Source organism: Didymella exigua (assembly GCF_010094145.1).
Source record: "Didymella exigua CBS 183.55 unplaced genomic scaffold M421scaffold_6, whole genome shotgun sequence".
NCBI lineage: Eukaryota > Fungi > Ascomycota > Dothideomycetes > Pleosporales > Didymellaceae > Didymella > Didymella exigua.
In genome coordinates this window covers 1,070,970-1,096,539 of record NW_022984780.1, presented here as the reverse complement: position 1 = coordinate 1,096,539, position 25,570 = coordinate 1,070,970, and the positions used below count along the sequence as shown (strand labels likewise).

Here is a 25,570-nt window from a genome sequence, read left to right as displayed (position 1 = left end):
CTGATGTCTGAGGCGACGATGCGAAATTCGGACGTGAAGTGTGGAAGAAACTTTTCCTCCGTGAGTCATTCAAACCCACTCACTTGAGCGCACATACCCACGACTCCCGCTTCGTCACATCCAGCCCTTTCTCTTTCAATCCCGCTTTCTCTGGGTACGGACACGATATACGTCCACGCTGAGTGCCATTTGAATCATTGAAATCGATGTACAGCATCTCGGGCGCAATATTACATTCTACCCAATCGACCAGCGCTTGGAGCGTCAATGTTGGCTGACCAACATGACCGCCGGAACAGTGCGCTAGGCCTGGTACCTCGAAGTAGTGGAAGAACTCGTTGATACCTGAGGTCGTGATGTTGACGCGGTTGTAGTAGTCTTCGGTGTCTGTGGTGGAAATAAGCCCATCGGCCTGGTGTTGTCAGTACCGTTGCACTCGTCGGCCATTCTGGGCAAAGACTCACCAGTCCATGATACGTCAATATCTTCCCGCCAGCATCTCTGAACACGCTTACATCTAGATCCGTAGGTCGCTACAATCGAATCATACTCTTGCACACCATCATGGAACGACCTGGCGTACTCATTGACGCTCGCGATCTTGGTGCGATTCCAATCCAGATCTTTCTTCACAAACAGTCTGAACCACGCCTCACCGAGTCCTATGGGCAGGCCAGTGCAAGTCCCATTTGTGCGACATAAAATGGAAATCAACGGATCGAAAGAGCACCTTGACGTGTCACTGAAGTTGTCGTCAGTGACTCCGTCCAAGGGGTCGCAGGCTGCAATCGTAGCAGCGGTCAGCGCGTCGATTTCGCACTTCGGTGGGTACTGACCGGTAATGGATAGCGTGACTTGTGCCCAAGAAGCCGCAGGAATAAACTGCGCCCAGTTGAGCGCCGGTGCTGCTGCGGCAATACTGTCGTAGGCATCTGGGTACCGCTGAGCGAGCACGAAGCCCTGCCGACCGCCTTGCGCAGACCCGCTCCAGTACGAGTAGTCTACAGGTCGCCATAGAAACTCTTAATCAAAGTCGGCGTTGTCGAGCAAGCAGTCTAGCACGTCTGCCACGAAGGTCGCCCGTTGTGGTTCTTGTGATGCGACAAGATTCAAATGGTCTGTAGAGTGTTGCAGTACAGGAGATATGTTTGACTTCTGCAACAGAGTCTAGGCTTGAGATGTCACGGTCTGAACCTCGCGATGCAGGCTCAAGTAGGTGTGTGACGAGCCGGTCCAGGAAGCCATCCGCATCGTATTTGGAAATCATTACCGCCCCTGCAAGCGATGAATGCCTAAAAAGCTTGCAAATATAAGCATGGCCTTGCGCAATTGCTCTCATAATGTTGTGAGATGATCATTGAATGACGTCAAGGCTTCGATTCGTAGTGATGTTGCATTGACATGATAGCTGTCTCCATGCCTAAGCCTGGCCTGGCTTAGGTACAAGGCAGAGAGCGCAAGAGCTTCTAGCAGTAGGTCAGGTGCGGACAGCACAGCTGGTATTATCGTACGCATCAAGCTGACATTGATTACGTTCGATGTGCTGAGACTTGGAGCGATCTTGAGCATAAAGTTGCTTAACAGTTCTAGGTGGCGTACGTTGACCTGACGTAGAGGAGCCGTGCTGGAAGGACGAAGCTGGAGTTGACATTGGAGTCGCCGTAAGTGAAGACGAGGTTGCATAACTACGAGGCAGAATCGAGGCTTTCGAGGATAATATTTTCGAGATGCGACGACTTGTCATGCATGTGAAACCAACAGCAGTGAAGTTGATCTAACCACATCTATCCCTACCTCGGCTCAACGCGATTCCCCACGCGACGCCTAACTACGCCGAGGGACTCAACCGTGCATGTCGGCACCGTCCACGCACAACACCTGATCGATCCAAGGCCCTGGCACTGCTCTGACTAGACTACGGCCCACTCATCATAGCCCTGTAGAACGAGCTGGTTCAGCTTACACAATATCGAAACCCGCTCAGATACGTGCCAAAAAAGAGCAAGGGACGCACCGAAGATGGCAGAAGCATACAACTACGAATTCTTCAATGTCTCGATTCCTTCAGAACACGTTGCACATGTCGAGATAAATCGGCCGGAGAAGCTGAATGCGTTCAAGGAGGTGTAAGTTCGCCAATGCCTTTCAACTACATTCTGAGGATGCCTCCAACCGAGATGGCACACATGGGGAGTCAAGTCGAAACCATAATCAACTTCTTACGATCAAAATTGCACCTTCTGGCTTCATTGTTATGTAGGACCTTACACTGACACAAATTCAGAATGTGGCACAACCTGTCCGCACTATTCGACAAGCTCTCAGTAGACCCCAACATCCGTGCAGTGGTGCTTTCCGGTGCAGGTCGCGCTTTCACAGCAGGTCTGGACGTGCAAGCCGCGTCTGAGGGCGGCACATTTGCACCCCCAACCGTCGATGGCGCGCGCAAAGCCAATGAGCTGCGGAGGCACATCCTAGAGTTCCAGGACTGCATTACGAGCCTAGAGAAGTGCGAGAAACCCGTCATCTGCGTGCTGCATGGCATCTCGTTCGGTCTTGCGCTTGACATGAGTCTGAGCTGCGACGTGCGCATCTCAACACAAGACACCAAGTTCAGTGTCAAAGAAGTCGACATTGGGCTTGCGGCTGATATCGGTAAGCTTCGATCTCTTCAGCCGTCTCTGTGAAACGAACGAGCGGTCGCTAACGGTGTGGCTGTAGGAACACTGAGCCGCCTACCGCACGCCGTCGGGAACATGTCCTGGATCAAAGATGTCGCGCTCAGCGCGCGCGTCTTCGGATCTGACGAAGCACTGCGCGTCGGGCTGGTGTCAAGAGTCGCTGCTGATAAGAGTGCGGCGATGAAAGAAGCACTCGACCTCGCCTCCCTCATTGCCTCCAAATCCCCCGTCGCCGTGCTCGGCACAAAGGAGATCCTGAATTACAGCCGCGACAAGACGGTGGCCGAGGGTCTGAACTACACGGCGGTGTGGAACGCGGCGATGCTGCAGACTGAGGACGTCAAGGAGGCGATGCTGAGCGGGATGCAGAAGCGAGCGGTCAAGTTTGCGAAGCTGTAAGCGGCCGGAATAGGGCAAACGAGGCAGGAATGTGGTCGGACGATGGACGCAGGGAAGACGTTCCGGGAACTTGAAGACATATGCGTCACATGGAAGATAAAGGAACAACAGGCTCGCTTCGCGCACGAGTGTTGTGTGAATAAACTTGATGTTTTCATTGCCTAAGCGCCTGGAAGTGCTAATACCGTCGAGGAATCGAACATGCCCAAAACCCTCTGCGTGCCGTCTTGCATCATCATGAGCGTCACACATCCCATGGCAAGCGTGCAGATGTCATTGACATGTGGAATCGTGATTTTCCCATTGCGCCCGCCAGCTACCTCGCACCTGTTACGGTACAATACTACATGGCTCACCCTTACTCGTCGCTGAGAGCTTATGCCCTCGACATGACACCCCAGCAGCGAATCTTGTTGTCGGTGTAACCAGCGAAGAGGGTCTGGCCGTCGGCGCTCCAGGCCAAGGAGACACACTCGGGCTCCCTGCTCTTCTTGCCAACCTCCATGTACTCGGGCTTCAGCTCGTCGACCTTGGACTTCTTCTCGAGGTCGAAGATAATGATGCTGGAAGAGGTGGCGGCGCACAGCCAGTAACGGTTGGGGGAGAAGACGAGGGCGTGGATCTCGTCACCGGCGGTGAGAGAGTACAGGTGCTTGGACTCGTTCAGGTCCCAGAGCATGGTGGTTCCGTCCTTGCCACCGGAAGCGCAGAGCGAGCCATCGGGGGAGATGGTGACGGTGTTGATGTAGCCGGTGTGGCCGATGTGGTCAGTCTGGATGCGGCAAGAGGCGAGCTCCCAAACCTGCAAGAGTCAGCAACAAAGTCCACTTCCAAACTGATGCTGATTGTCGCAATTCGTAAAATCAGTACAAAGGTGAGTGTTGTTCTCATAGCAGTAGATGGCCGCTCTGAAGTAGCAAATACTTTTTTAACCAAATCATCATGGAAACAAATCGCGAAACGGGGCGTGCAAAGAGTGTACGCACCTTGACGAGCTTGTCCCAGCCGGCGGAGACAATGACGGGGTTCTGGGGGTTGGGCGAGAACCTGACGCACGAGACCCACTCGGTGTGGCCCTTGTCGGTGATGGTGTACTTGCAGTCACCGAGGGTGTTCCAGAGCTTGATAGTGCGGTCGCGCGAGCCGGAGACGATCTGGCGGTTGTCGGCGGAGAAGGAGACGGACAGGACGTCGTTGGTGTGACCGACGAAGCGGCGGGTGGTGGCACCGGTGGAGAGCTCCCAGAGGCGGAGGGTCTTGTCCCACGAGGAGGACAGGGCGTAGGCGCCGTCGGAGGAGATGACCTGGTGTTGTCAGCGCGTGACATTTCCACTAGCAATTGCGCCGCTGTCTGCGCCTGTGCTGGCATGCTGCCACCAATTGCTAATTCTACCGGGTACGTACGCAGTCGGAGACGATGTGGGAGTGGCCGTGAAGGCTCCTCTTGGGGTAACCGTACGAGGTCTCGTCGCGGGTCAAGTTCCAGATGATCAGAGTCTTGTCGCGGGAACCGGACAGGAGCATGTTCGGGCTGGTGCCGTCAGTATACGCCCTCTATCCGCTGTCGCATTGTCCGCGCGCCAGAAATACGCACTTCTCGAGAGAGGTAGCGAGGGATGTAACCCAGCCAGAGTGGCCCTCAAGGGTGCCACGGAGAACCAACTGCTCGGCCATGATTGCGATGTGTGGCTTGAGGGGGAGTCGACGGTGATGGTAGTCGTAGGTCGCGAGCGAGAAATTGATGTGGGCAAGAGCGACCCGACTTGTGGTGAGAACGACCCATCAGTCTAGCCGTTTTGAGGTGTCTAACCGAGCGCTTGACGCAGAACTTCGACTTCGAACATCGCCGCATCGACATTGCAAGACTTCACGCGAAATGCAGATGCACTGTATATCCATATCAAATGGATGTCGCGGTGGCTAACGACCTTTATTTTAGTTCTCTAACTCGCCTGCAGAACTGTGTTTAGGATGATGCACGTATTGTAGGAGAACAGTCGAACCTTGGTCTGCCAGCGAGCCTCAACACCGTCTCAAGGACAACAAGTCGCAGCGGGGGTCCCAACACCGAGATACGTTTGTGTGCAAATGCCAGTACTCTGCACCCGTTAGGGCTCTTCACTCACCGTGTTTGCACACAGAGTCTGCACAACCAGGCTCGTCTTGTATCTCCGCCAGTCTGGGTTTTATCTCCGAATCACAAAAAAATGCCTTCGGTGAGCACGTTCACAGTAACAAGGCCAGAGTAGACTGAGATCTCGAAGACACAGTATAGCTAGATTCGAATTCCAAGTTACGATCAGTGATGGCATTGCAACCTACTTCACGCCCTTCTGATCCAAATATCCCCCTTGACATCCAAACACCCTCCTCACCAACACAAACTCTCCTCCTCACCAACACAAACTCTCCTCCTCACCAACACAAACTCTCCTCCTCGGCGCTGGCAAACTCGGTCTCGCCCTGCTCTCCCACATCACAACCGTTACACGCTCTCCTTTCAAGCACACCCACCCCGCCTCCCCGACAACCTCGCTCCTGGAACTCGACCTGACCTACCCCTCGCCCACCCTTGTCCCAATATCGAGCGAATTACGTATGTAGTCGTCTCCGCAACAGGCCATTCCTCCTCGCCTGAAACCGTAAACAAGCTAGCGAGTAAGGCGATGGAAGCCGGTAGCCTGAGAAAAAGAACGGCCAGAGCAAGATGTGGTTTTCCGTGGCAGTCGCGCGTCGACTACGATGTTGCAGGAGCCGCCGGGGGCGCGATGCTGTTGTTCGGTGCACAGGAACGGGTCTGCTCACGCCTCATCTAGCAACGTAGAGTGGACGGTCGTCAGCACGGGGGCCTTCATGAGTTTCTTGCTTGAGCCGTTCCGGGAATCGTAGACCGCTCGAATCGGACTCCTCGAGGAGAGATTGCGATCGGATGTCTCCACGACTAAGCCCACGGCGTCATGGTCACATATCTACATGGCATCGGGCGCGTGCTCGGTCGGGTCTTGAACCGGGTCTGCTGACACTGTGCTGCATACTGCAGGCGGCACGGTGACGTACGAGCAGCTGTCAGATGTTGTGGAGTGGGTGAGCGGGCGCCAGGTTGTAAGAAAGTCGTGGAGCGAGGAGTATCTGTGGAATAAGATGCAGCACAGCAGAAGATGGAGCAAAGAAGTATGGACTGGCTTTCGCGGGGGAGGGCATGTGCTGGGAGAAAAAGAGAACAGTCAATAAGAAACTGGGGGTTGAGATGGTGGACGTGGAAACGTATGCGAGGGAGTGAATTTAGTGCTGAGAAGTAGAATGTTACCATTTTGATTTCGTAGTTATTGCTGCTTTTGACGGTGGAAGCGCACTGCTGTGCCACCGTGAGTGTCATCTATTGAGAGCGTGCATGGCGCACAGCGCTAAGCAGGCGGTGTCAGATCGTCTCTGATGCGGCTGCGGGCTCTATCTTCAGCCTCTTCGGTAGTGCTGCTGCATTTGCGCCTGTAGCAGCTGCGGCACCACCCCTGTCCCTGCCCGCGCCTCCTCGCATGCTGGGTATCTCTGCGTCTTCGTCTTCGCGCCTGCATCTCTTACTTGCAAAGTAATCTTGTGGTATCATTAAGCCTGGTGGCATTGTTCCGCCCATGTTCACGTCAGGATGCGCCTAGCGTCCAGGTGGGCCGGGAGGGAAGCGCTGCGGAGGCATGTTGCCCATGGAGCCCGGCGGAGGGAATCCCATGCCAGCAGGAGGCGATCCCGCTTGCCCTGGAGGGAAGGGGAATGGCATGTTTGGGGGCACACCACCCATCGGTGGCCCTCCAGCCATGTTGGGCGGAAAGGGCGGAGGCGCGCCGCCGGGGAATGGTGGCATTCCATTTGGCGGGAAAGGCGGCATTCCGTTCGGTGGGAATGGAGGCATGTTGGGAGCTGTAGTAGGTCAGCGAAGTTCTCTAGGTATCTTGTGTCCTGACTTACGACCACCTCGTCCGCCTTGCATGAATGGTGGTGGCATTCCCGGCATTCCTACATCTCGTCAGCACTTCTCCATTAAACACCAAACACTACAACTCACCTCCTGGCATCGGCATCCCCATCGGCCCACCCATGCCCATCGGCGGCGCCATGGGTCCTCCAGGAAACCCTCCACTCAGATTCGCCGCATACAGTGGATTCGCCTGACCCTCGGCGGTGTACGCATCCGTGATGCTGTTGATGACTTGCTGTGTCTGATCGCTGGAGATCTGCTCGTAATAGGCTTGCACGTTGCGCAGGTGGTTGCGGCCGCTGTTGTGGGCTTTGCGCACGCTCATGCTGTCGTGCGTGAGGTACACATCGCAGTAGTCGCAGAAGAACTTCGGCATTGTTACGGCGGCGGTATCTGAGAAGAGTGTGGGTGGGAGGTGTGCGGCGCTGGCTGGATGCGTGCGCGCGTCGCGAAGCTAGAGTGGAGATCGAGAGCCCGAGAATCTGAGAGGTCGGCGGTTGAAAATGCCGAGGGGCTTGGCATCAGAAGTGCACGTCACATGAGATGATTGCACTAAACGATGAGACATAGAATACAGGCATCATAGGGAAGAAACTAATGGGCACATTCCCAAACACCTTCTTACTCATAGTTCCTTTCCAGCAGGCAACTCACTCCTTAACTTCTTCAAACACGCCTTCTTCTTCCACGTCGCCCTGTAATACTCCGCCAGCCCTGACCATTCTGACTCATCCCAATTCTCCCAGTTCTCCATGCACTCATCAAGTAAAGGCCAGACGACACAATCCGCAATGCTGAACCGCTTACCTGCTAGAAACGGCCCACCGTGATCCTTCAGCTGCTCATTCAAACCGTGCAGCATTGCCTTGAACCCAGTCGGGGGAACTGGACTTGACTCCTTGAACTCCTTTGGTTCATTTGGTACTTCTGAGCTCGCTTCATTCGCTTCGCTCGATGAGCTACCAACCGAAGGCTGTGAGAACCGAGCAACTGTCTCGAGTAACGCGTACGCCTTAGCAGTGACCGGTCTGTCCGCGCAGAAAGAGTGGTACCGATCGATATAGTGGAGTATCGCAGCGACGCCTTCTACTTCAGTACAATGCGTATCGCTGTCGCGGTACATAATCTTCTGCCCCGAGCCGAGCGCGATGTCGAGGTCTGGTGCATCGAGCAGCGTGTGATTGATCTTGGCTTCCGCAAGCGCGAGCTGGATCTGCTTCGTCTCGACTGCATTACTACTGGCAAACAGACTTGGCAGTTGCTCAGGCGGCTCGTGCAAATGCAACACATCGAAACCGTCACCGTACCAGTCCTCCCAGTTGAAGTCATTGCTGTGGTTCTCAGCGCCAAAAGCGCATATCAACCGCTCCGCTTCCGGTTCATCATTTTCAACGATGTCTGCTGCACCGCGTTGGTCCTTCGATGTCGCACCCTGGCCCCAAATCACAGTTTCTTTGGCATCGAGGAACGTCGCGATGTGGCGGAAGGTCAGGCTGATGCGGGTGCCGCAGTATGCAGTTTCAGGGGCGCTGCGCTCGGTGGGGAGACGTTTATCTGCCATAATGCCGTGCAGCCATTTTTCATTGCTGCGCAGCCCGAGCACAAACATGGAGTTATGCGGCATGGCGACGCGCTGCGTTGAGCGCGGAGGAGGGTCTTCGTCGCTGGGTGATTTTGGGGTGGAGGAACGCTTGCTGCGGAGGCGCATTGTTCGTTGGGCGCCGAAGCTTATGTTTACGATCGAGGAGCCTTTGGCGATGTCGAGGGTTTTGTCGGAGTGCTCGGAAATGTAATCATTTCCGCTTCTGTAGAGTTGGATGAGAACGTGGTTGAGTGGGTGTCCGACGAGCTTCTCCACCTGTCTTCTAATGTATTGTACCTTGGGCGAGAAGTGCAGCAGAGGCAAAGTCTGATCTGCAGGATGGCGATACACAGGTTTCGACCCATCGTCACCGAACTCGCCCTGGCAGCATACTAGACGCGGCACCTCGCCCTGCTGGTGCAGCATCTTCTGCCATCTCACCTCGTCATAGAGCTCCTGGAAGATTATGTCTGCAAGAGGCTTCAATGGTCCGGATGGGTAGTAGTAATCGAAGGGGATGAGGTCGTGTACAATCCGAGAGTCACCCTCGGCGATATGGTCGTCAGGACCGAGGACAGCCAGATTTGCTAAGGACTTGAACTTTGATGATTCTGCCATGACGTTGGTTTGCGAAGCGAACGGTAATGAAGTGTCGACTTTCACAGATGTGTCCGGCGAAAGTGTGGTAGAGATTGTGGCCTCTGTGAGTGAAGCTGATGATGGCCGAACTTTTGGCGTGGTTGACTCCGTAGTTAACTCATGCTGTGGTCCCTTGGTCGAGGGACTGTCTACCGAACCACTCTTGCTCAATCCAGTTGATTCTGGAAGCTTCGTGACTGGCGACACCTGTGCGGTGTCGTCGATTTTCTCTTCGATGTCGCCCTTGGTTTCCTCACTCAGCACAGCAGCTTTTGGTTCTCCAGCCCTTTGGCCTCGTACTGCAGCTGGCTCGGCCGCGCCATTGCTGGGTGCCTGCTCCGTGTCACCGCTGAGTGCTGTTGGCTTAACCAAGAGATCTTCTGTTGGCTTCTGCTTCTTTTTCTTCTTTCTCATGCGCGGTTTGCTCTGTACCAGATTTGATTCATTGGCACTTGTTGGCGGTTGGTTTGTACCATTCGTCCGCCGAGGCCGTATAATCGCTGTTGCGAAGTCTTCGTCACTGTTCGCATCCTTTGCTGCTAGATTATCTCGCGGTCTCCAGTCCGATGTGCTTGTCGAGGAGGTTTGGCCATTTGCTCCCGTGGGCAATTGACCATTGGGAGGCCTTGCTGCGGCACCTGACTTATCGTTGAGAGACAACTTGCCGACCAATGCTTCGAGCTCATCTTTCGCTTTCTTAGGGTCTCTTTCGTCTGGCTTTGCTTCCTCTTTCACGGGTCCGACGACCGTGAAGTGCTCCTTTAAAAGAACATCTGCGGTCGTGACCATATACGCGTCGAAGAACTCCTCCATGCGCTTCAACGCGAGTTCATGTCGATCTTGCCTACGGAAACCGAGGGCATCCTGGATGACATTGATCTTGATTCCGTGGCGCGCTCCATCTATAACCGTTGCAAGGACATTTACATTACTAAGGCATCCACACACGTAAATCTCCGTGATCAGTCTTGCTCGTAGCGTTAAGAGTAGATTGGTTCCGAGGAAGGCCGAGTAGTTTGTTGTCGCGATCAAAGCATCTCGAGGCGTCTCGATCAGGTCCTTGATATTTTTTGCGAAGTCGGCGCCTTCGCTGTCTGGTATGCATGCTGCGCCCTTCTTCGCACGCTTCAGTAGAAAAAGCTCCTCATCTTCCTCGATGATCACTTTTGCTTCCTCGATGGGGAGCGCCTTCCTACGTGACGACCGCGACTTGAACAGGTTCAGCACGCGCTGCTTGTGTTTCTCCGAGCGTGATTGCGGTTGTGGAACAGACGCGGGCAGATCCTTGATTGACTCATCGTCGCCTGCTTGGCTGCCAGTCTCTTCGCCGTCGACCAGGCCAGCAATGACCAAGGCATCACCTTCTCCTTCTCTGGTGTTAGAGTTGCTCGTAAGCCGGTCGGCTTCGTAGAGAGATTGTACCCAGATGATGTTGCCGTCGAGCTCACGAAATTTGGGGATCAATGAATGGATGCGGTCCAGAAATCCAGAAGTGGTATCAACAGACAGGTAGCCGGTAGGGGCGAGGAACTCGTTTTGCAATCCCAGAACCATAAGCGCTTGGCGAGTTTGCACCTTTGGCTTCTTCGCCAGGATCTCTGCGAAAGACGCCATCCTGAGGTGAAGTTGATGGGGTGGGAGGAGCCGTCAGCAGCAGTGACAGCGGGAGCGCACAGCCTAAGGTAATAGAGAACAACTTATGCATGCGCACGGTCGAGAAGACGGTGCTCGACCCCTGTTGTTAAGGCGGAGAACAACGAAGTCAAGGGGATCCACCGAGCGCGATGATCTTCAGCGTGAGGGTAATCGTTTCATTGTTTGATGCATGGTGCAGATCGTGGACGTTTCGTCACTTTGGAGTCAAGAGGAGCCGAATAGATTGACTAATTGCATGTATTGAGAATGAACGCGTTCTGCAGGGCCGACTGGAACGGAGACGCCGCGCTGCTGCGAGTAGTTCGCAGGGCTGATGTTTTCAGTTCTCGTGTCGTATGTTCCGCGCTTTTCGCGGGGCGCTAGGCGCATTTCGCTACCACGCCGCACTCTAGCGATCACCTATGCGCGCTCGAAACCGATCGCGCATTTTGCTCTTCCAACCGTTCAATATCTCACAGCTCAAGCCGTTAACCGCTGCGGTTGGGTTAGAACGTTCCTCCTGCCCGCACTCCGAGGTTCGCGATCATAGAAGGCCGTTACTGAATGAGCACAACACTCATGCTGATGTCAGAAAACACTCGTCAAACCGGTACTTGGGTAACGGTCATGCATGTTGCGAAATGAACTTCGCACTTGCTGGATCCAAGGATGTGGTAGCCACGCGCGTATTTCGGATCTCTCTCACTTGTTGCTGAAAAAGGATGTGATCCTCGCGTTGCCGTCGCTCTTCGCTGGAGTCTTCGCCGCACTACCATTACTCGTGGCGCTGCGCATACCCTGCTTTCTTGGAGGTGTTTTGACAGGAGATGGATGCTTCTGAGGTGAGGTCGTCCTGTTGTGCTTTGCTAGGTGCTTGTCCCCTGCAATGCCACTTTCGTCCTCTGTCTCCCGTTTAATACCTTGTTGGACTTCCTCAACCTTAGAAAGCGATTTTTCCGGAAGAGGTAGCGACGCATTGTCTTCTGAACCCTCCACGTAGTCTGTAGTGTCACGACTCTCATTGGTATCGTGTTCGACTTTGGCATGCCCATCCTTAGTCGTGGAGTTCTCCAAGTCATGCTCCGTCTTGTCAGAGTCTTTGATGTCGGCCTTCTTCGCGAGCTTTCTTTGGTTACCAAAGAAGTTGGCGATGTTGTTCCTGTTTTCGGCGCTATCTATAGGTATCAAGAATGAAGGTGAGTTGTTGCCCACTTTGCCTACGTCCTTGCTGACAGGGTAGCATTCAAGTTCGCCCTCATATGGCTTCAGCAACGACTGAAGATCCTTGCTCCACTCTGTGCGCGTAGGGTCCAGCCATGTCCGTATAGCCTCTGAGCCGTTATCGAGTATGACCGGCATTCGATCATGCAGAAAATTGAGCTGCTTGTTCGAGTCAGTTGTGATGATGGTATAGGTGTACAATAGCTCGTTGCTGTCTAGCGAGATTGTCAGTGGTAGTCACAGCAGGTGCACAAGGCGTGGAAGAGGTGGTACGCAGGTCGAGAAACTGGAGACATTGGTGCAACGGCAGACATCTGTGGCATTACAGCCGTAAGCAATTGAGATGCATGCTTACCTTCGAACTTAACACGATCCCAAAGCCCAGCGAAGCACATGAGCTGCCCGTCTTTGCGCTTGGTGAAGTGTGGTATCTTTTCCTTGCCGTTGTTCTTCCTCAGCCATTCGTAGAAGCCTTGTGCGACTATAATACAGCGCTTCTGCTTCTTCATGGTCGTCCACATACCGCGATCTTCGAACAGTGAGTCGTCACGGCAGTTGATGGTCTTCATCTTTGAGCCGTAGTCGGGGTTGCGCTTCGTCCAGAAAGGGACCAGGCCTAGTGATAGATGTCAGTTTTGGCATCTGAAAAGCAACTTGCGGCACCTGCCCCATTGCATCGACTGCAGCTTGTACTTGGTGTCTGCTGTGTTTTCTGTTTTGGCTTCCTCTTTGACATCGGGCTCTTTCTCCTTCCGATCACCGAGACCGGGGCCGTCCGCTCGGTAGACCAGTCCATGGTACCCAGGCGCGAAATTGTACGATTGGCGTACATCCTCGTCGTTTGGGGCCTCTTCGACAGGCATCTGTGATTGCTCAAGCTGCTGGCGGACCTCAGATGGCCGCTGAACAAGTGTGTTAGCTAAAATATATACCGTTACGGTTACGTGTGCATACCAAGGCCAGCGCATACCTGCCACACATGGTGAATTGGCTATAGCATAGTAGATTTGCTCAAGAGGCGATGAAGGCGAGCTGAGGAGAACGCGTCGATGATTGGCTACGTCATGACGTGCACTGCAATCGATAAGCTCTCAGCCCTACACGGAAGGCCCGCGAATCATGCCGCTAAAAGTCCGTCATTCGATGCTCCACCAAGCCCTCAGTCGCCATCACTCACATCAATTCGCCCTTGTCCGGCTCCAGATGTTTTCCAGGACAGTCCCACGTGCTGTGCCGCGTATCAGCGCCCTCGGTCAATATCAGGCACAGTCCTCGTTACACAGAGTGACAGAGCTATCAGTCAGAACAGGAACGCGCAGTCCGCTTCAGCAGCAGTTGGGAAGGCGCTACCGATCCTCGATAAGCCAAACTTTCAGAGAGCAATACAGGAAGAGTCCTGTTCTATTTCCAGCTGCTGTAGTCATGTAAGCTCGTTGAGCTCTTCGACCATATCGCATAGCTAATAGTCAGGAGCTTGTCAGGGCTTGCTGGCATGTGCCTGATATACCTCCCATGGTACTACACGAACGTTATTATAAAGCCATACCACAACTTTCCCGAACCGGTCGCGAAGAAGCTGCGCAAAGCCCTCTTCTACAGCCGCGGCAAATGGCTCGACATTCGCGAGGCCAACAAGTACTTCCGCCAGGCGCTGGCGACAGCTGACGAACTCGGAATGGATCCCTTCAGCGACGAGATCATGGGTGTAAAATACGCAATCGCTGCCCTGTTCGAGGATGCAGGGTACTACAGTCTGGCAACAGACGTACTTGAGATCATGAGAGCAGACACCCAGAAGTGGATGGACGAATTCTCGCATAAGCACTGGAACGACGGGAATAGAAGCCGTGTGCTGAAGAACCTGGTGCAGATCAACCTCAAGCTTGGGCAGCTCTACGACGTCAAATATGTCAATGAGCCGGAAAATGGAGGCAAGAGGCTCGTTGAGGCGGTGGAGACTGCTTTGGCAGAGTCACACAGACGGGAGAAGAACGGCTTGTACAGTGGCGAGGGCGAATTCCTGACGAACGAGGAGCTGGGAGGTGCGCTGGAAGCACTTGGCTCGCACTATGAAGAGTTCGGCCCCCGATACCTCGCTACACCCCTGTTCATCAAAGCTTTAGAGCTCTGTCCGCCGAAATCGTGTCACAGCATCGTCTTGAGTAAGCCACACATCACTTATACTCCAGCAAATACTGACAGCAGCAGTGAACAATGTCTCCACTTGTCTCAGCCAACAAAGCCCACCACCTACTAAAGACACCCTGGCCCTCTCCTCCGCACCCACCGATTTCCCGGTCACAAACGCACCGCCTCGCGCCGTACTCCTCGATCAAGCTCGTCAATGGGCCACAAAAGCCATCGCACACGCCGCGGCGATACCCTCCGCTGACAAGACAGAAGAGTGCGACTTCGGTTGCGCAGTAGCTACACATAACCTTGGAGAGTTCTACGAGATGGAGGGAAAGATCAAGGAAGCTAGACAAAAGTACGAGGAGGCTGCGGGTCTGGCGAAGTCTTTGAGATTCAAGGAGGGTCAGGCCAACGCAAGGGCAGGACTGAAGAGATTGAACGAGGTGGAGAAGAAGGCGTAAGACGTCAGGATCAACCTAGATGTATACCCACATGTATGACTATTACAGAACCTATCTGATTGAGTACTGCTGGCGCTAATCAGGCTCGTTTGCCACCATGCTGGGTTCCGCATCGAGCGACTGAAGATGTGTATAGCTAATTGGAAATGCATGGCCACATGGTTCGATGTTTGTTGGCTATTAGTTTCCGATGACTGGCCGGGCATGCACATGCGAATCGTTCTCGTTGCCGCGGAAACTGCCCTGCCACACCGGCCCTCACTTCGCTTCAAGACAGCCAAATCCCACGCTATAGAGTGACCTGTGTGTCTGCTCCACATGTCCAAGATGGTCATGGAAAAGACCACCAGATGCTGTGACCACGTGACTCTGGCTCCTGCTGTTAGCAGATCGGATGTCTATTCTGATTGCTTGGCCACTGTTAATGCTACAATTCAAAGCTTCTGAACAAGTGTACTGTTGAATGACCGTGGGCTTGGTACGTAACGTTGTAAAAAAGTACAAGGGTAATATGAGATTGTGAAGAAGCATTTCGATGCATCAAAGCACTCGATGAACCGTATGCATAATGCTCTCCTTTGGACCAACAGAAGGGTTGGTGGCATCTGCCGTAGGGCTGCTTAACGGGCTTAAGGCAGCCAGTAAATTATCGGCAGAAGATGCTTCTATTCTTTGTGCAAACCGCGTGCGGAGAACGCATGTTCTGCAGACTGAACCTCTGGGAATGGGGGAGGCGAAAGACTGTCCGCCATTGCCCAGTTAGCAGGTTCCAGATAGAGACCGACTTGAGACCGTGAGTGCGCAGTGAACCGATTAGGGTCACACGATCTGAGTGGGGACCATTGTTGGCATCGTCACAGGCGTAAACAACTTGAGCACTTATTGGATGTATGGACATTAAAAAGCTGGCGAAGCTGATGTGCAGAATTATGTTACTGCCCATCTTCCTCAACTAAGGCCGATAGTGTGATCTTCACAAAATTGTACTCAACCACACATTTGACTCTACCGTGATTTCGGTCCTGCAGTGAAGAACCGGAAGCAGCAACGCAATCGATAGCTCACTGCTGTGCATTACTCGTCAAACAGTATGGATCGATAGTCTCTTTTCGTTCAAGCGTCTTTCTGGTACTTGGCGGTGCAGTCGATCTCCTGCGAGTCGTTGACGCCGGAAATTTCGTATCGTCTCTCAGCAGGGAGCTCGTTCACTGAGCCCATCTGCACATACCCCACTTTCGAGGAACCTTTCAGCTCCTCGATAGGGTATGCCATACCCTGCTTCAGAGCTACCGTACGCAACTTGGACTTCCTGTGGAGATACCACGCTATCACCCCAACTGCTCCAAGTAGGGGTACGCCAACACCAGCACCAACACCGGCACCGATGGCCACAATGTGGCTCGATGATCGAGACGACGATTGCTATGATGTTGAGCTTGATGCTGAGGGCGACGTCGATGTCGATGCCACATGTAACACAAAGGTCGTAAACGCCGATGCACTACCGGGCAGACTTGTACTCGTGGAGAGCGTGGCACTCAGAGGTAATGTCGTAACAAATGTTGTAGCACCCAGCTCGAGGAGACTTGTGCTGGCGTAGTCGCAGCCGGTAGAGTTGTTTGCGAAACAGCAGAAACGGTTGTCTCCACACTGCTTCATGCCCCATCCATCGACTGCACGATATCAGTACCACGGATACCTACTCGAGGCACAGATCCAATTACAGCTGTTACATCCAGGGAAGCACGTCTCGATAGTCCAGGTACCATCGGTGCAGGTCGGCTTGCACGTATCGGTCATCCCAATGTTCACAACATCAGGCCCCGGCCTACAAAGACCATTGCTCAAACAGATATCTCCAGGCGCGCAACAAGTCCCATCTTTGTCCGTATACATGTTGCATGGCAATGCTCTGGAGGTTGGCAGTTCGTTGCTGTTCTAGTCGTAGTAGCGTTGCGAGACAGCCAGTGCATGTGGCAAGAGTGTGATTGTTACGAGATAAGTCCACGCTCTCAATATCGGGTTGCCAGGCATGGTTTATGTTGTAGCACTGGTAAGAAGACAAAGGGCGCTGAATCGTGACCAAGTGCCTGAGCGCAGGGACCAACGATGAACCTCCCCTGATGTCTCGAACTAGTACGATCGCATCCCTCGTCCACACATGACCAAATGCGGACCTGATGAGTTTTCTCGTGTCTGTCAACAGGGCTAGCTGGAGTCGAGAGGCCTGATCTGGGGGCTTGAATGGCGTTGCTTCCCTCCAATAAGCCCGCGCGGAGGTATGCATACTTGCGTCCATGTGAGACGATCACCGCAGGCACAGATGCTGATTGGCCTCAGTGATTAATTAACTTCGAAGACTCGCAGACCCAGATGTTACTCGAGAGTAAGGGCGTGGTGATTTTGAAGATTAATGCCCTCGAGTCGACGAAGACAGCAGCGGGCCGGACACCACCAGAACAGCTCCGCATCTCCGCCACCGACGTTCATCCTGCGCCCGAAGTCACTGCTCCATTTGGTCCTGTAAGCTCGGTGCTATCGCTGACCAGATCATGTGACATGTAATGTGAGCGTAGTTTGAGCAGAAGTCCTTCCCGTTGTGAGCGCTGTTCGCCTTTCATGATCCAAGTGGCGATATGGCTACCGAGCTCCACCACATCGAAGTTCCAATCATCTTCCTGGATGCTGTCATTGCAAAACAGCCCTGATAACTTCAGTCTATCTAGATTGGTCGACACTCCAATGCTCCTAAACACGTCTTGCCAGGAGGACGCTATTGAGACCTCGTTGTTCCCAGGATGTTCATGACGAAGCCATACGGCATGGAGTCTGAGGTCCCGTAACGTCGAGCCATGCCTGGCGATAAGAGATGTTAGTGCTTCTGGAGTTGAATCAAAATGCCCTAGTGACAATTTTCGAAGCCTCGGCCATCTAAAAGCACTCTCCAGTGCGTTTGTGGCTGCAGCAGACCGCCCTCCAACCCCAAAGATGTGTTGTATGGTCTGTAAAGTGGCTGCTGTATTGTACCTTGCGGCAGGAGTGCGGTTGCCGAGATCAAGGGTAAGGGACTCCAGATTGGGCCACTGATCAAAATATCGCGGTGGAATTCCATGGGGTGTCCTTACGCAGTCCGACATTCCGAACCAGATTCTAAAGCTGCTTACATCAGGGTTCTTGACATGGTTTTTTGGAGAGAAGAGACTGAGTTCTAGTGCACTGAGGCCGCCGAGTCGCCATTTGATTACGTCAGGGGCAGCGGAAGGGAGAAGGCGGCGAAGCGGAGCGAGCATCTGTCCATTGGGGGCCTGCGAAAAAGAGTCACCTCGCCAAGCGCTGAGTGGAGAGGTAATAGGTAGCTTCCCTTGTCCGTACAATCGAGACATGGGGTGGTCTTTCAGCCGATAAGCGCCCCTGACAACGTAGCATTTTCGTAGCTTTGGCAGCCTTATGTCGCCAACAGCGATCTCTTCAACCACAGCCTTCTCTTCTTCTAGACGCGACAAGTAAGCCTCCCAAAGATGTCGGCTTTCAGCGAGCTCTTTGTATAAGGCAGCTTGAGCAGAATCGACGTCAACCTGAGTATAATGATTCGCCTGAGATTGGCAGTATCTGGTCCATTCATGCCAGTCCCTGACGTTCTTTCCTGTCCTCCAGGAAGTGACGTCCAAGACCATTGTCTGCACAAGCCTGCATAATTTCTCGTGCTTTTTGACCCGCTTGAATGCGGCCCAACTGGCGACTGTACTTCGCAGTACAACCGTGTGAAAAAGCTCTGGTCTTCCGGCAGCTGCGAGTGTCTTGTTTGCGAGACAAAATGACGGGAGGTCCGTCACCTGAATGTGCCGCGCAATAGCCAAGTAGATCTCAGGCGGAAGGAACGGAACGTTGCTGAATTCCCAAGTTGAAGACTGGCTCATCTTAACAAGTGTCAGAGGTCTAAAGTACCATAGACTTACCATAGCTTTGGTTTCGCGTCAGTTGCTGTCGCACTAGCGAGAAGAAGTGTGGCTGTGTAGTGTCAATATGGACAAGTAGGTAGCAGACGTTCATGGATGTGGCAAGGGGTGTGTCGCTTTAGGCAAACAATTCTCTGGGTTGCACACACAGTCATCCGGACAAGCAATTGGGTACGCAAAAGACTTCAAGAGATGCGTGCTCTCATTGCGAAAGAAGCGCTTTAAGCCAGCGATGCCTTTCTAGGACCCACTGGTCGAAGTATGTATGGGTGGCCGAGATTAGTGTAATCCACCAAAAGACGCGTTCCCCGTGCACGTCCAGCACGTGTCGAGGTTTCGCACTCCATCACCTTGAATCTTGTTCGTATCAAGACCAAAGGTTCTGCCGATCCATATTTGAACTTCGCGTCTTTCATTATCTCCCGTTTCTCAGTACTTCATCGTCGTCCGTTCACAATGTTCGCCATTCGCAAATGCCAGCTCACGCACTACGGAATCGGCATCGAGTCTGATGCCCCCCCTCCCCCCAGCCCGTCAAGAAAGTATGCGCAGCTCGCAAACCTGCAGCTGGCGAACCTTCGATCACAAAATATATTTAGTACGAAAAGAAAGAGCCCAAGAAGTTTGTCGCCCATGCATTCGCCTTCATCGAGAAAAAAGAGCTCGTCTCCCAAGCCCCAGCATCAATCAAGAAAGCCACGCTCGCGCGTCTCAACGTATTCGGCCTTGAAACACAAGCATCCAATATGGCGTCAAGGGTGAGAAATATCTGGATGTCGCTAGCCGAAGCTACAGAAGACTCTCGACGCCCATCGACGACTTCCGATGACATCAGCAACCGCGTTACACTTCTCCTAGACGAGGTCAGGACGACAATACTTACTTTCACCGAGAACGGAAGGGTCGAGATCGCGTGTAATCTCGTCATCAGGTTGCAGCAACTGTCTTACGGCGAGAGGGACTCTGATCCAGTCGCCGATGACCTGCTGATTGAGCTTGCGAACGAGAGAAAGGCGGCAAGTGAAGAGTGGGATTTGGTCTCTGAATTGCGGGACCTGGAGGAGCGACATGACTACTTGAAGGGGTATGGAATCGAGACGTATTCCCCAAAGTTGATCTCGATGTGCAAGATGTGGGGAACAAAAGGGATACCTTGAGCTTGGCAGACAACATTGAAGCCATAATGCAGCAGACCACTTGCAACACATCCTTCCCCATGACCGCAACATAATCATTCGGCAAACTTCTTGTTTGCTGGCAGTAATCTCGTTGCTTTTCCTGTCCAGTACTTCGCATCTAACCTAACCTTCTAGTCGTGGTATCGCTCGCTAAATCGCATGCAAGAAAACACAAACTCTCTCCTCGTCAGCCTTCCCACTCGTCTACTCCCGCGCCCTCTCCTTCCCCTTTCCCTTCGAACTCCTCATAACCATCGCATCAGCATCCTCCTCCTGCACACTCTCCACAGTCGTACTCGTGCTCACGCTCCTGTCATCCTCGACACTACTCCTCCTGCCAAAAATCTTGCTCAGCCCACTCAGTCCATTATGACTCCTGCTGCCCGTATCGCTCCTCGACAGCGAAAACAGAGATCCAGAAGATGTGTTGCGCTTCACTCCGTCGCCGTCCCTCTTCAGGAAGGATAAGCTCCCCGAGGACGTGTTCCGCTTAATGTCTGCACCGTCTGCGACCGACGACGCGGATGAGGCGAGTTGCGACTCCCTACGTGCCTTCCGTGGGTCCTCGGATTTTGCGTTCCAGGCTGCGTAATAGTTGTCTGGGGATACGCTGGCGGTGAGTGGGGGAGAGGTGGAGGGCGAGTTCTTGATGGACTTCCAGGCGCTGCGGATTGTGCTGCGGTGGTCTGAGTTTTCATTAGTATAGGGTCCTGATGATGATCCCTTGACGAGAGAGGGAGAGTGACGTACGGATGTTGCCTGCGCCGCCGCGACCGTAAACGATGTAGGGGTCCGATTTGGGTGCTGATGATGAAGGCATTGTATTGTGTGATTTGAATTGACTGAGCGGTGGGTCTCGAATCTTCGTAAAGCGCAAGGCGTGGGATTGTGTGACGTAGGTGTTTCGAAGAGGTCGCGCTCTTAATCGATACGGACTTGTGTTGGTCGAGATATCGCGGTTTGAAGTTGTAGGTGGTAGTTTTGAGCGTGCAGTATTACCGCAAACGGTGCGTCGGGGTACTGTTCCATATATTCCCCCCAGACATGCAGTCCACACTTGGGTCAACGCTCCGACATCGTCATCCCAGGCCTACCAATCTCCCTCTTCAACCCCGAATCATCCCGCACTCGTCTATCTTCTCCTGCTCCTAGAGACTGGAGCCAATCACAGCGCTCTAGGCGCAAGAGCTCAGACGAGCTTTCGTAAGGCGCAACGTCACACGAGTGGTCGGCCAGTGCGAGGGTCGATGCTTATCAGAAGCTTGGAGATCCCGAGTCACGTGCAAAATGGTTGTGACTGTCGCGATTTGTGTGAATCAGCGGCGGGCTGGGTCCGGCGAGGTGTGAACGGGCATGACGTGGCGGAGCGAGTCTTGGGATGATCCAGGCAGCTTTAGTGTTGAAATCGGGGAGATCGGCAAAGCTTCGAGAATGCTGATCGAAGGGCCAAAGGGAGGAGGTGAATCAAAGAGCAAATGGCATAGGATACAGTCGAGATCCCGCGTCGCACAACCATAGGTTTCCATGTGCGCATGCGCCTACTTAAGGGCTTCGACTTGTGTATCGCTGCTATCTACGAGGCTTGGTTCCTGCGGAAAGTTATCGTAGGTAGCAGATTGCACGTTGATTGCGAGGTAGTCGCCTGGCCGGCGGGACTGCGTGACAGATTTCTTTGTGTAATTATCGAATTCCAATGTCTAGACTTCCGGAGTTGGACTTCATAGCCCAAATGTTCCGTTAGCGGTACCACCCGCACGCTACAACCAACTTGCACCTTGACACTGCAAGACAGGACCCTTCGCGGCAGCCCCCTACAAGAGCCTCACACAACACCAAAGCCCTTTGCGTTCTGAATAGCCAGCTCTAGCTTCCTCCGCATTTTCTCCTTATCCTTGTACTCCGGCAAATACAGCTTGCCAAAGCATGTACTGCTCGTTGGCAGCTGCTCGGAATCATTGCCCATACGCACAATATTGAATGTGAGGCTTTTGTATCCCGTGACTGGGACCCTGTCACTCGCCGTGACGAACTCCAACAAGTGTGTCGCATCCTGCTGCGAGTAACCTTGCACGATGTCCCAGAACATCCCTACGGTAGGGTGCGTGGCGTCATATTCTTCGTACGTTGCGCAAGCGCGCAGCTCAGGGACCGAGATGTTCTGATCGCCTTCTACGAGCTTCTTGAGAGTCCTGGGCGTGAAGAGCTCGAGACTGCGTGCGCTGAGACAGGTGTAGAAGCCTTCTCTGAAAGCTTTGAGCTGTGGACGGATCGTGTGCAGGATCAGGTGTATAACGTAGTCTCTGACGAAGGCGCCACGGGTCTGGTTGGTGACCAGTGGTGTCTCACTGGGAGGTGAAGCATTAATGTCATGCTTGGTCATGTTGATGTCGACTCTCTGACCAAAGACCTCATAACTGAAAGCATAGTCGCGCATGAAGATGTCTGCAACATCACCATCCTTCCAGTCGAGGAGCGTTTCGAGGGATTTGGCAAGGTCTGGCCAGCCATCGCGGATGTAGTCGAGGCTGGAATGGTTGTCAAGGAATTTAAACCGCGACTGCAGCATAAAACTGTAGAAAGCGAGTGGGAAAGTGACAGGGAGAGTGATGCCGTTATAGATTGCGAGGCTGAACAGCACGCCGAGCATCTTGAACTTCCACAGAGATTCCAGAGAGCCGGGCTGGAACCACGTCATCTGTGTCTTTGAGTCGACGGTGAACATTCCTAAAAATATTAGAGACGCAGCTTGTGCATTCAAGGATCTGCTTACCGTAATGTGGCGCAAAAGCCTCCCCAAGGATGACACGAAAGAACTCGTAAGTTACGCCTCCATGATCCAATCCCACTTCACCCTCCTGCTGACCAAGCTTGACTTTCAGAGGCTTCAGCAAATTAGTCTTTTCCTGTTTCCAAAGCTGATCGAGCGTATCCTTTAGCGGCTGCTCTCGAGTGACGTCCAGAATGAGATAGTCGTTCAAAGTAACCTTCAGTCGCTTCCTAATCATGTACAAGTATGGCTCACGAAGGATTTGATCGAATTGTCGCATCATCTGATGGGTGTGCTGTGTATGATCATATTGTATCATCATGCTGGTGAGGTTGATGACACGGAAGAACTTAACGAGGTAGTCAGTTGGGTGAAGTTCAGGATACTGTAAGAGGTGTAACGTGTTGGGTAGCCTTTTCCAATCGAGGAACTCGACTGGGTCTTCGACAGCATTCATGTGCTCGTGCAGATAAGGAATTCCGAACGCACGGGACCATACGTTGAGTTGTCGCTGATTTTCGTCTGAGAGCGTCAGTTCCTGCTCATCGGCAACGTAAAAGGTGTGCTTACAAAGCTCATGAAGCAACATTACAGCAGTTCCAACGTTGGACCACTTGTTGACCTCCACCTTGCCATTCCAATGTTTGATGATGATGGTCTTCAGCCACTCGATGAGCGTAGTCGTGACCGTCCAGCCAGGCTCCTTAGGTACCGTACTGACTGATTTCATCTTGCGCTTGCTCTCAAGGGCGACGTGCTCGACGATTGCTAGATGTCGAATGAGTATGTTAGTCAGACTTTCCTCAGACTCGACAGAGCTCGCGCCTGTAGTTGAAGCATTCCGCTGCATCGCAGCAAGGATATGCTCGAAGCAGGTGCGAACACCGATGGCCCTCAACAAGCGCTCAGTGAGACTCGCAGCTGGTTCGTACTCGAATGCATCGATGATGTTGACATAAGGATTGACGAAATTGTCAGAGTCTGCTCTGGCGCTGGGGATGATGACACCCCAGGAGCGAAGGCTACGTAACTGTGCCCATGATTGTGGCCACCCGACAGGCACATGGGACGTCAGGGCGTGAATACATATCATTACAATATGAGCCGCCTCGTAGTTGTTGAGATAGCGTGGCTGAGACGAGGGTATATTCTTGTTAGCAGCACTGTCTGTTGAATCACTGCTGGGTACGGGCTTGTTTTCAGCGGTATGCTGAACATCCAGAAATGGTGGGCGAACAAACAAAGCGTCGACGGCAATGGAAAGACTATCGAAGATCAATGACCCATTGCGCTGACTCCAGTCTCTGAAAGCGTGTGCGAGTCGTGCGGAATCAAGATGTGGGAGCGGCGAGTGTTGGAAAGCATCACTTGAGTCATGGAACGACTGTAGTAGAGTTTCTGTATGACTGAGCGTGTAGAATAACGACCGATCGACGAAAGACGTCGAAGGAATAGTCCGTTGAGATGTGCCTTGGTCGAAGAATAGCTCAATTGACGATTTCGTGTCCTGGCGTGCGTGGGTTTCGTTTTTCAACTGGTCCAGAGTCTCGCAGTTCAGGCTTGTGGCGATAGGTATAGATCTTTTCTTATCATCTCTTGGCTTCGCGACCTTCTGCTGGGGAGCTGAGGGCACCGGCCCACTCTTGGACCTCGCCATGGATGGCGCGATCGAACCTCCCAGAGTGAACGATTTCCTGCCGGTCTTCGTTATTGACATCTTTGATGTATCGACCGTATTATCGTACGATAAATTGGCCGAGTTCTTCGCGGATTGAAGCTGATCTGAAGCAATAGGTCGGTAAGGCACCTTGTGAACGTGCTGACCATTGCTGAGCACTTGGGGTGGATCTCGAGCGGTCTGTGCATGACTATGTGCACGCAGCTCCTGCTGTGAATGCTGGCGGGTGATGACTGGTGGATTCGTATGTTCTGTGACAGCCGACTCGTTTGCACTGCCTGCGCGTTCGTCCTGTCGCGTGTCATCGTTCAAGGTGCGCAGTGCCTCAAGTGCCTGACGAGAGCTGGGTATCGACTTCGAGTACGAGTATATCAAAGATACACTATCATAAAGGTTCTGCCCTATTGACTTTGTGTCCTTCTTGGCCTGATGTCGACCGCCGATAGCACGTGTCACTGCCTGTTGTGTCCTTGCCCTTTCGATCTGTTGTGCATGATTCTCGTTGTCACAAGACCCACGTGCATAGCCCAGATCAATTGCGCCTTCGATCTCGAGAGAGCTCGGGCAGACCTTGAGCTCATAAGGGCATAGTCCACGGTAGGGATTGCTTTGAGAGGCAAGGAAGTGGGCCAAGGCTCGTGCGGTGAGCAGCGTCGGCGGTCGATAGGGCTTGGAAGCACCGCGCTCGTTACGTGAGAAACATGTCGTGTTATTGCAGTAGACGCTTCTACAGCCGTAGAGTATTTGGGATAAGTAGCTGCAAATACATGAGCATGTGTAATTTTGGGACGATGACAGGTGTTACACAAGACTCACCGGCGTACCAAATACTGGAACTTGCGCTGTCTCTCCAACCGTGAGCATTCTATGATCCTGGTGGGATCTTGAACGTCGATCAGGTTGCTGAGGCGGCGCTCCAGCGGCTGCGGGGAGTTCTCTCGACTGTGTGACCGCACGTCAGACAGCGCTGTGTCGGAGCTGGACAACGAGTGTGGTTCATCTCGAGGGCGCTGGGACCCTCCTTCCGACGAGGTCATATCATAGAGGGAACGCAGTGGTACTGTCCGTATATATGCTGCAGCAATAATGACGGGTACCGCATTGCGCAGTTAGACAAGAAGCCGTAGGGCTGGGATGCATAGCTCCCGCACCTGCCATGCGGCTACGATCCGAGGCAGGGGCCATGGGAACGACAGGGGTCGCGCTTGGCAACAGCGCAAACGTCATTGGGTGGCGCATTTTGAAGGACAGACGTTTTGTCACCGCAAGG

The 25,570-nt window shown here is 53.2% G+C and overlaps 11 protein-coding genes across 11 annotated transcripts; 3 read left to right on the top strand and 8 right to left on the bottom strand.

Annotated features, from left to right (window-relative positions):
* Positions 1 to 79: 79 nt before the first annotated feature.
* Positions 80 to 1,651, bottom strand: M421DRAFT_2932 (tannase-domain-containing protein; the record flags this gene model as incomplete). The annotated part of the gene is made up of 4 exons (XM_033589040.1): positions 80 to 412; positions 465 to 501; positions 551 to 1,022; positions 1,600 to 1,651. 4 exons carry the CDS (start codon positions 1,649 to 1,651, stop codon positions 80 to 82), a joined length of 894 nt encoding a protein of 297 aa, XP_033451687.1.
* Positions 1,652 to 1,866: 215 nt separating this feature from the next.
* Positions 1,867 to 3,206, top strand: M421DRAFT_347406 (delta-delta-dienoyl-CoA isomerase mitochondrial precursor). The gene is made up of 3 exons (XM_033589547.1): positions 1,867 to 2,126; positions 2,285 to 2,655; positions 2,722 to 3,206. Exons 1-3 carry the CDS (start codon positions 2,020 to 2,022, stop codon positions 3,078 to 3,080), a joined length of 837 nt encoding a protein of 278 aa, XP_033451686.1. The 5' UTR covers positions 1,867 to 2,019; the 3' UTR covers positions 3,081 to 3,206.
* Positions 3,207 to 3,456: 250 nt separating this feature from the next.
* On the bottom strand, positions 3,457 to 4,754 carry M421DRAFT_56547 (WD repeat-containing protein 51A; the record flags this gene model as incomplete). Its single annotated transcript, XM_033595416.1, has 4 exons — positions 3,457 to 3,882; positions 4,067 to 4,384; positions 4,485 to 4,611; positions 4,675 to 4,754. 4 exons carry the CDS (start codon positions 4,752 to 4,754, stop codon positions 3,457 to 3,459), a joined length of 951 nt encoding a protein of 316 aa, XP_033451685.1.
* Positions 4,755 to 6,348: 1,594 nt separating this feature from the next.
* On the bottom strand, positions 6,349 to 7,501 carry M421DRAFT_418073 (zf-U1-domain-containing protein). The gene is made up of 3 exons (XM_033591668.1): positions 7,138 to 7,501; positions 7,041 to 7,088; positions 6,349 to 6,992 (listed from the first exon to the last, which is right to left on the bottom strand). The coding sequence occupies exons 1-3, from the start codon at positions 7,424 to 7,426 to the stop codon at positions 6,730 to 6,732; spliced, it is 600 nt and encodes a 199-aa protein (XP_033451684.1). The 5' UTR covers positions 7,427 to 7,501; the 3' UTR covers positions 6,349 to 6,729.
* Positions 7,502 to 7,640: 139 nt separating this feature from the next.
* On the bottom strand, positions 7,641 to 9,300 carry M421DRAFT_418072 (uncharacterized protein). Its single transcript, XM_033591667.1, has one exon. The coding sequence runs from the start codon at positions 9,248 to 9,250 to the stop codon at positions 7,676 to 7,678; it is 1,575 nt and encodes a 524-aa protein (XP_033451683.1). The 5' UTR covers positions 9,251 to 9,300; the 3' UTR covers positions 7,641 to 7,675.
* Positions 9,301 to 11,532: 2,232 nt separating this feature from the next.
* M421DRAFT_347380 (DUF159-domain-containing protein) lies at positions 11,533 to 13,148 on the bottom strand. The gene is made up of 4 exons (XM_033589546.1): positions 13,098 to 13,148; positions 12,795 to 13,029; positions 12,483 to 12,743; positions 11,533 to 12,342 (listed from the first exon to the last, which is right to left on the bottom strand). The coding sequence occupies exons 2-4, from the start codon at positions 12,988 to 12,990 to the stop codon at positions 11,609 to 11,611; spliced, it is 1,191 nt and encodes a 396-aa protein (XP_033451682.1). The 5' UTR covers positions 12,991 to 13,029; positions 13,098 to 13,148; the 3' UTR covers positions 11,533 to 11,608.
* A 124-nt stretch (positions 13,149 to 13,272) lies between these two features.
* M421DRAFT_418070 (uncharacterized protein) lies at positions 13,273 to 15,008 on the top strand. Its single transcript, XM_033591666.1, has 3 exons — positions 13,273 to 13,551; positions 13,601 to 14,289; positions 14,336 to 15,008. The coding sequence occupies exons 1-3, from the start codon at positions 13,331 to 13,333 to the stop codon at positions 14,719 to 14,721; spliced, it is 1,296 nt and encodes a 431-aa protein (XP_033451681.1). The 5' UTR covers positions 13,273 to 13,330; the 3' UTR covers positions 14,722 to 15,008.
* A 2,105-nt stretch (positions 15,009 to 17,113) lies between these two features.
* On the bottom strand, positions 17,114 to 18,938 carry M421DRAFT_347309 (uncharacterized protein). Its single transcript, XM_033589545.1, has 2 exons — positions 18,678 to 18,938; positions 17,114 to 18,629 (listed from the first exon to the last, which is right to left on the bottom strand). Exons 1-2 carry the CDS (start codon positions 18,678 to 18,680, stop codon positions 17,208 to 17,210), a joined length of 1,425 nt encoding a protein of 474 aa, XP_033451680.1. The 5' UTR covers positions 18,681 to 18,938; the 3' UTR covers positions 17,114 to 17,207.
* Positions 18,939 to 19,018: 80 nt separating this feature from the next.
* M421DRAFT_418066 (uncharacterized protein) lies at positions 19,019 to 20,148 on the top strand. Its single transcript, XM_033591665.1, has one exon. It carries the CDS (start codon positions 19,424 to 19,426, stop codon positions 19,832 to 19,834), a length of 411 nt encoding a protein of 136 aa, XP_033451679.1. The 5' UTR covers positions 19,019 to 19,423; the 3' UTR covers positions 19,835 to 20,148.
* M421DRAFT_347307 (uncharacterized protein) lies at positions 19,739 to 20,923 on the bottom strand. Its single transcript, XM_033589544.1, has 3 exons — positions 20,606 to 20,923; positions 20,098 to 20,541; positions 19,739 to 20,038 (listed from the first exon to the last, which is right to left on the bottom strand). Exons 1-3 carry the CDS (start codon positions 20,673 to 20,675, stop codon positions 19,974 to 19,976), a joined length of 579 nt encoding a protein of 192 aa, XP_033451678.1. The 5' UTR covers positions 20,676 to 20,923; the 3' UTR covers positions 19,739 to 19,973.
* A 580-nt stretch (positions 20,924 to 21,503) lies between these two features.
* M421DRAFT_418063 (uncharacterized protein) lies at positions 21,504 to 25,421 on the bottom strand. The gene is made up of 4 exons (XM_033591664.1): positions 25,117 to 25,421; positions 23,193 to 25,057; positions 22,626 to 23,144; positions 21,504 to 22,579 (listed from the first exon to the last, which is right to left on the bottom strand). Exons 1-4 carry the CDS (start codon positions 25,335 to 25,337, stop codon positions 21,678 to 21,680), a joined length of 3,507 nt encoding a protein of 1,168 aa, XP_033451677.1. The 5' UTR covers positions 25,338 to 25,421; the 3' UTR covers positions 21,504 to 21,677.
* Between the last annotated feature and the right edge of the window lie 149 nt (positions 25,422 to 25,570).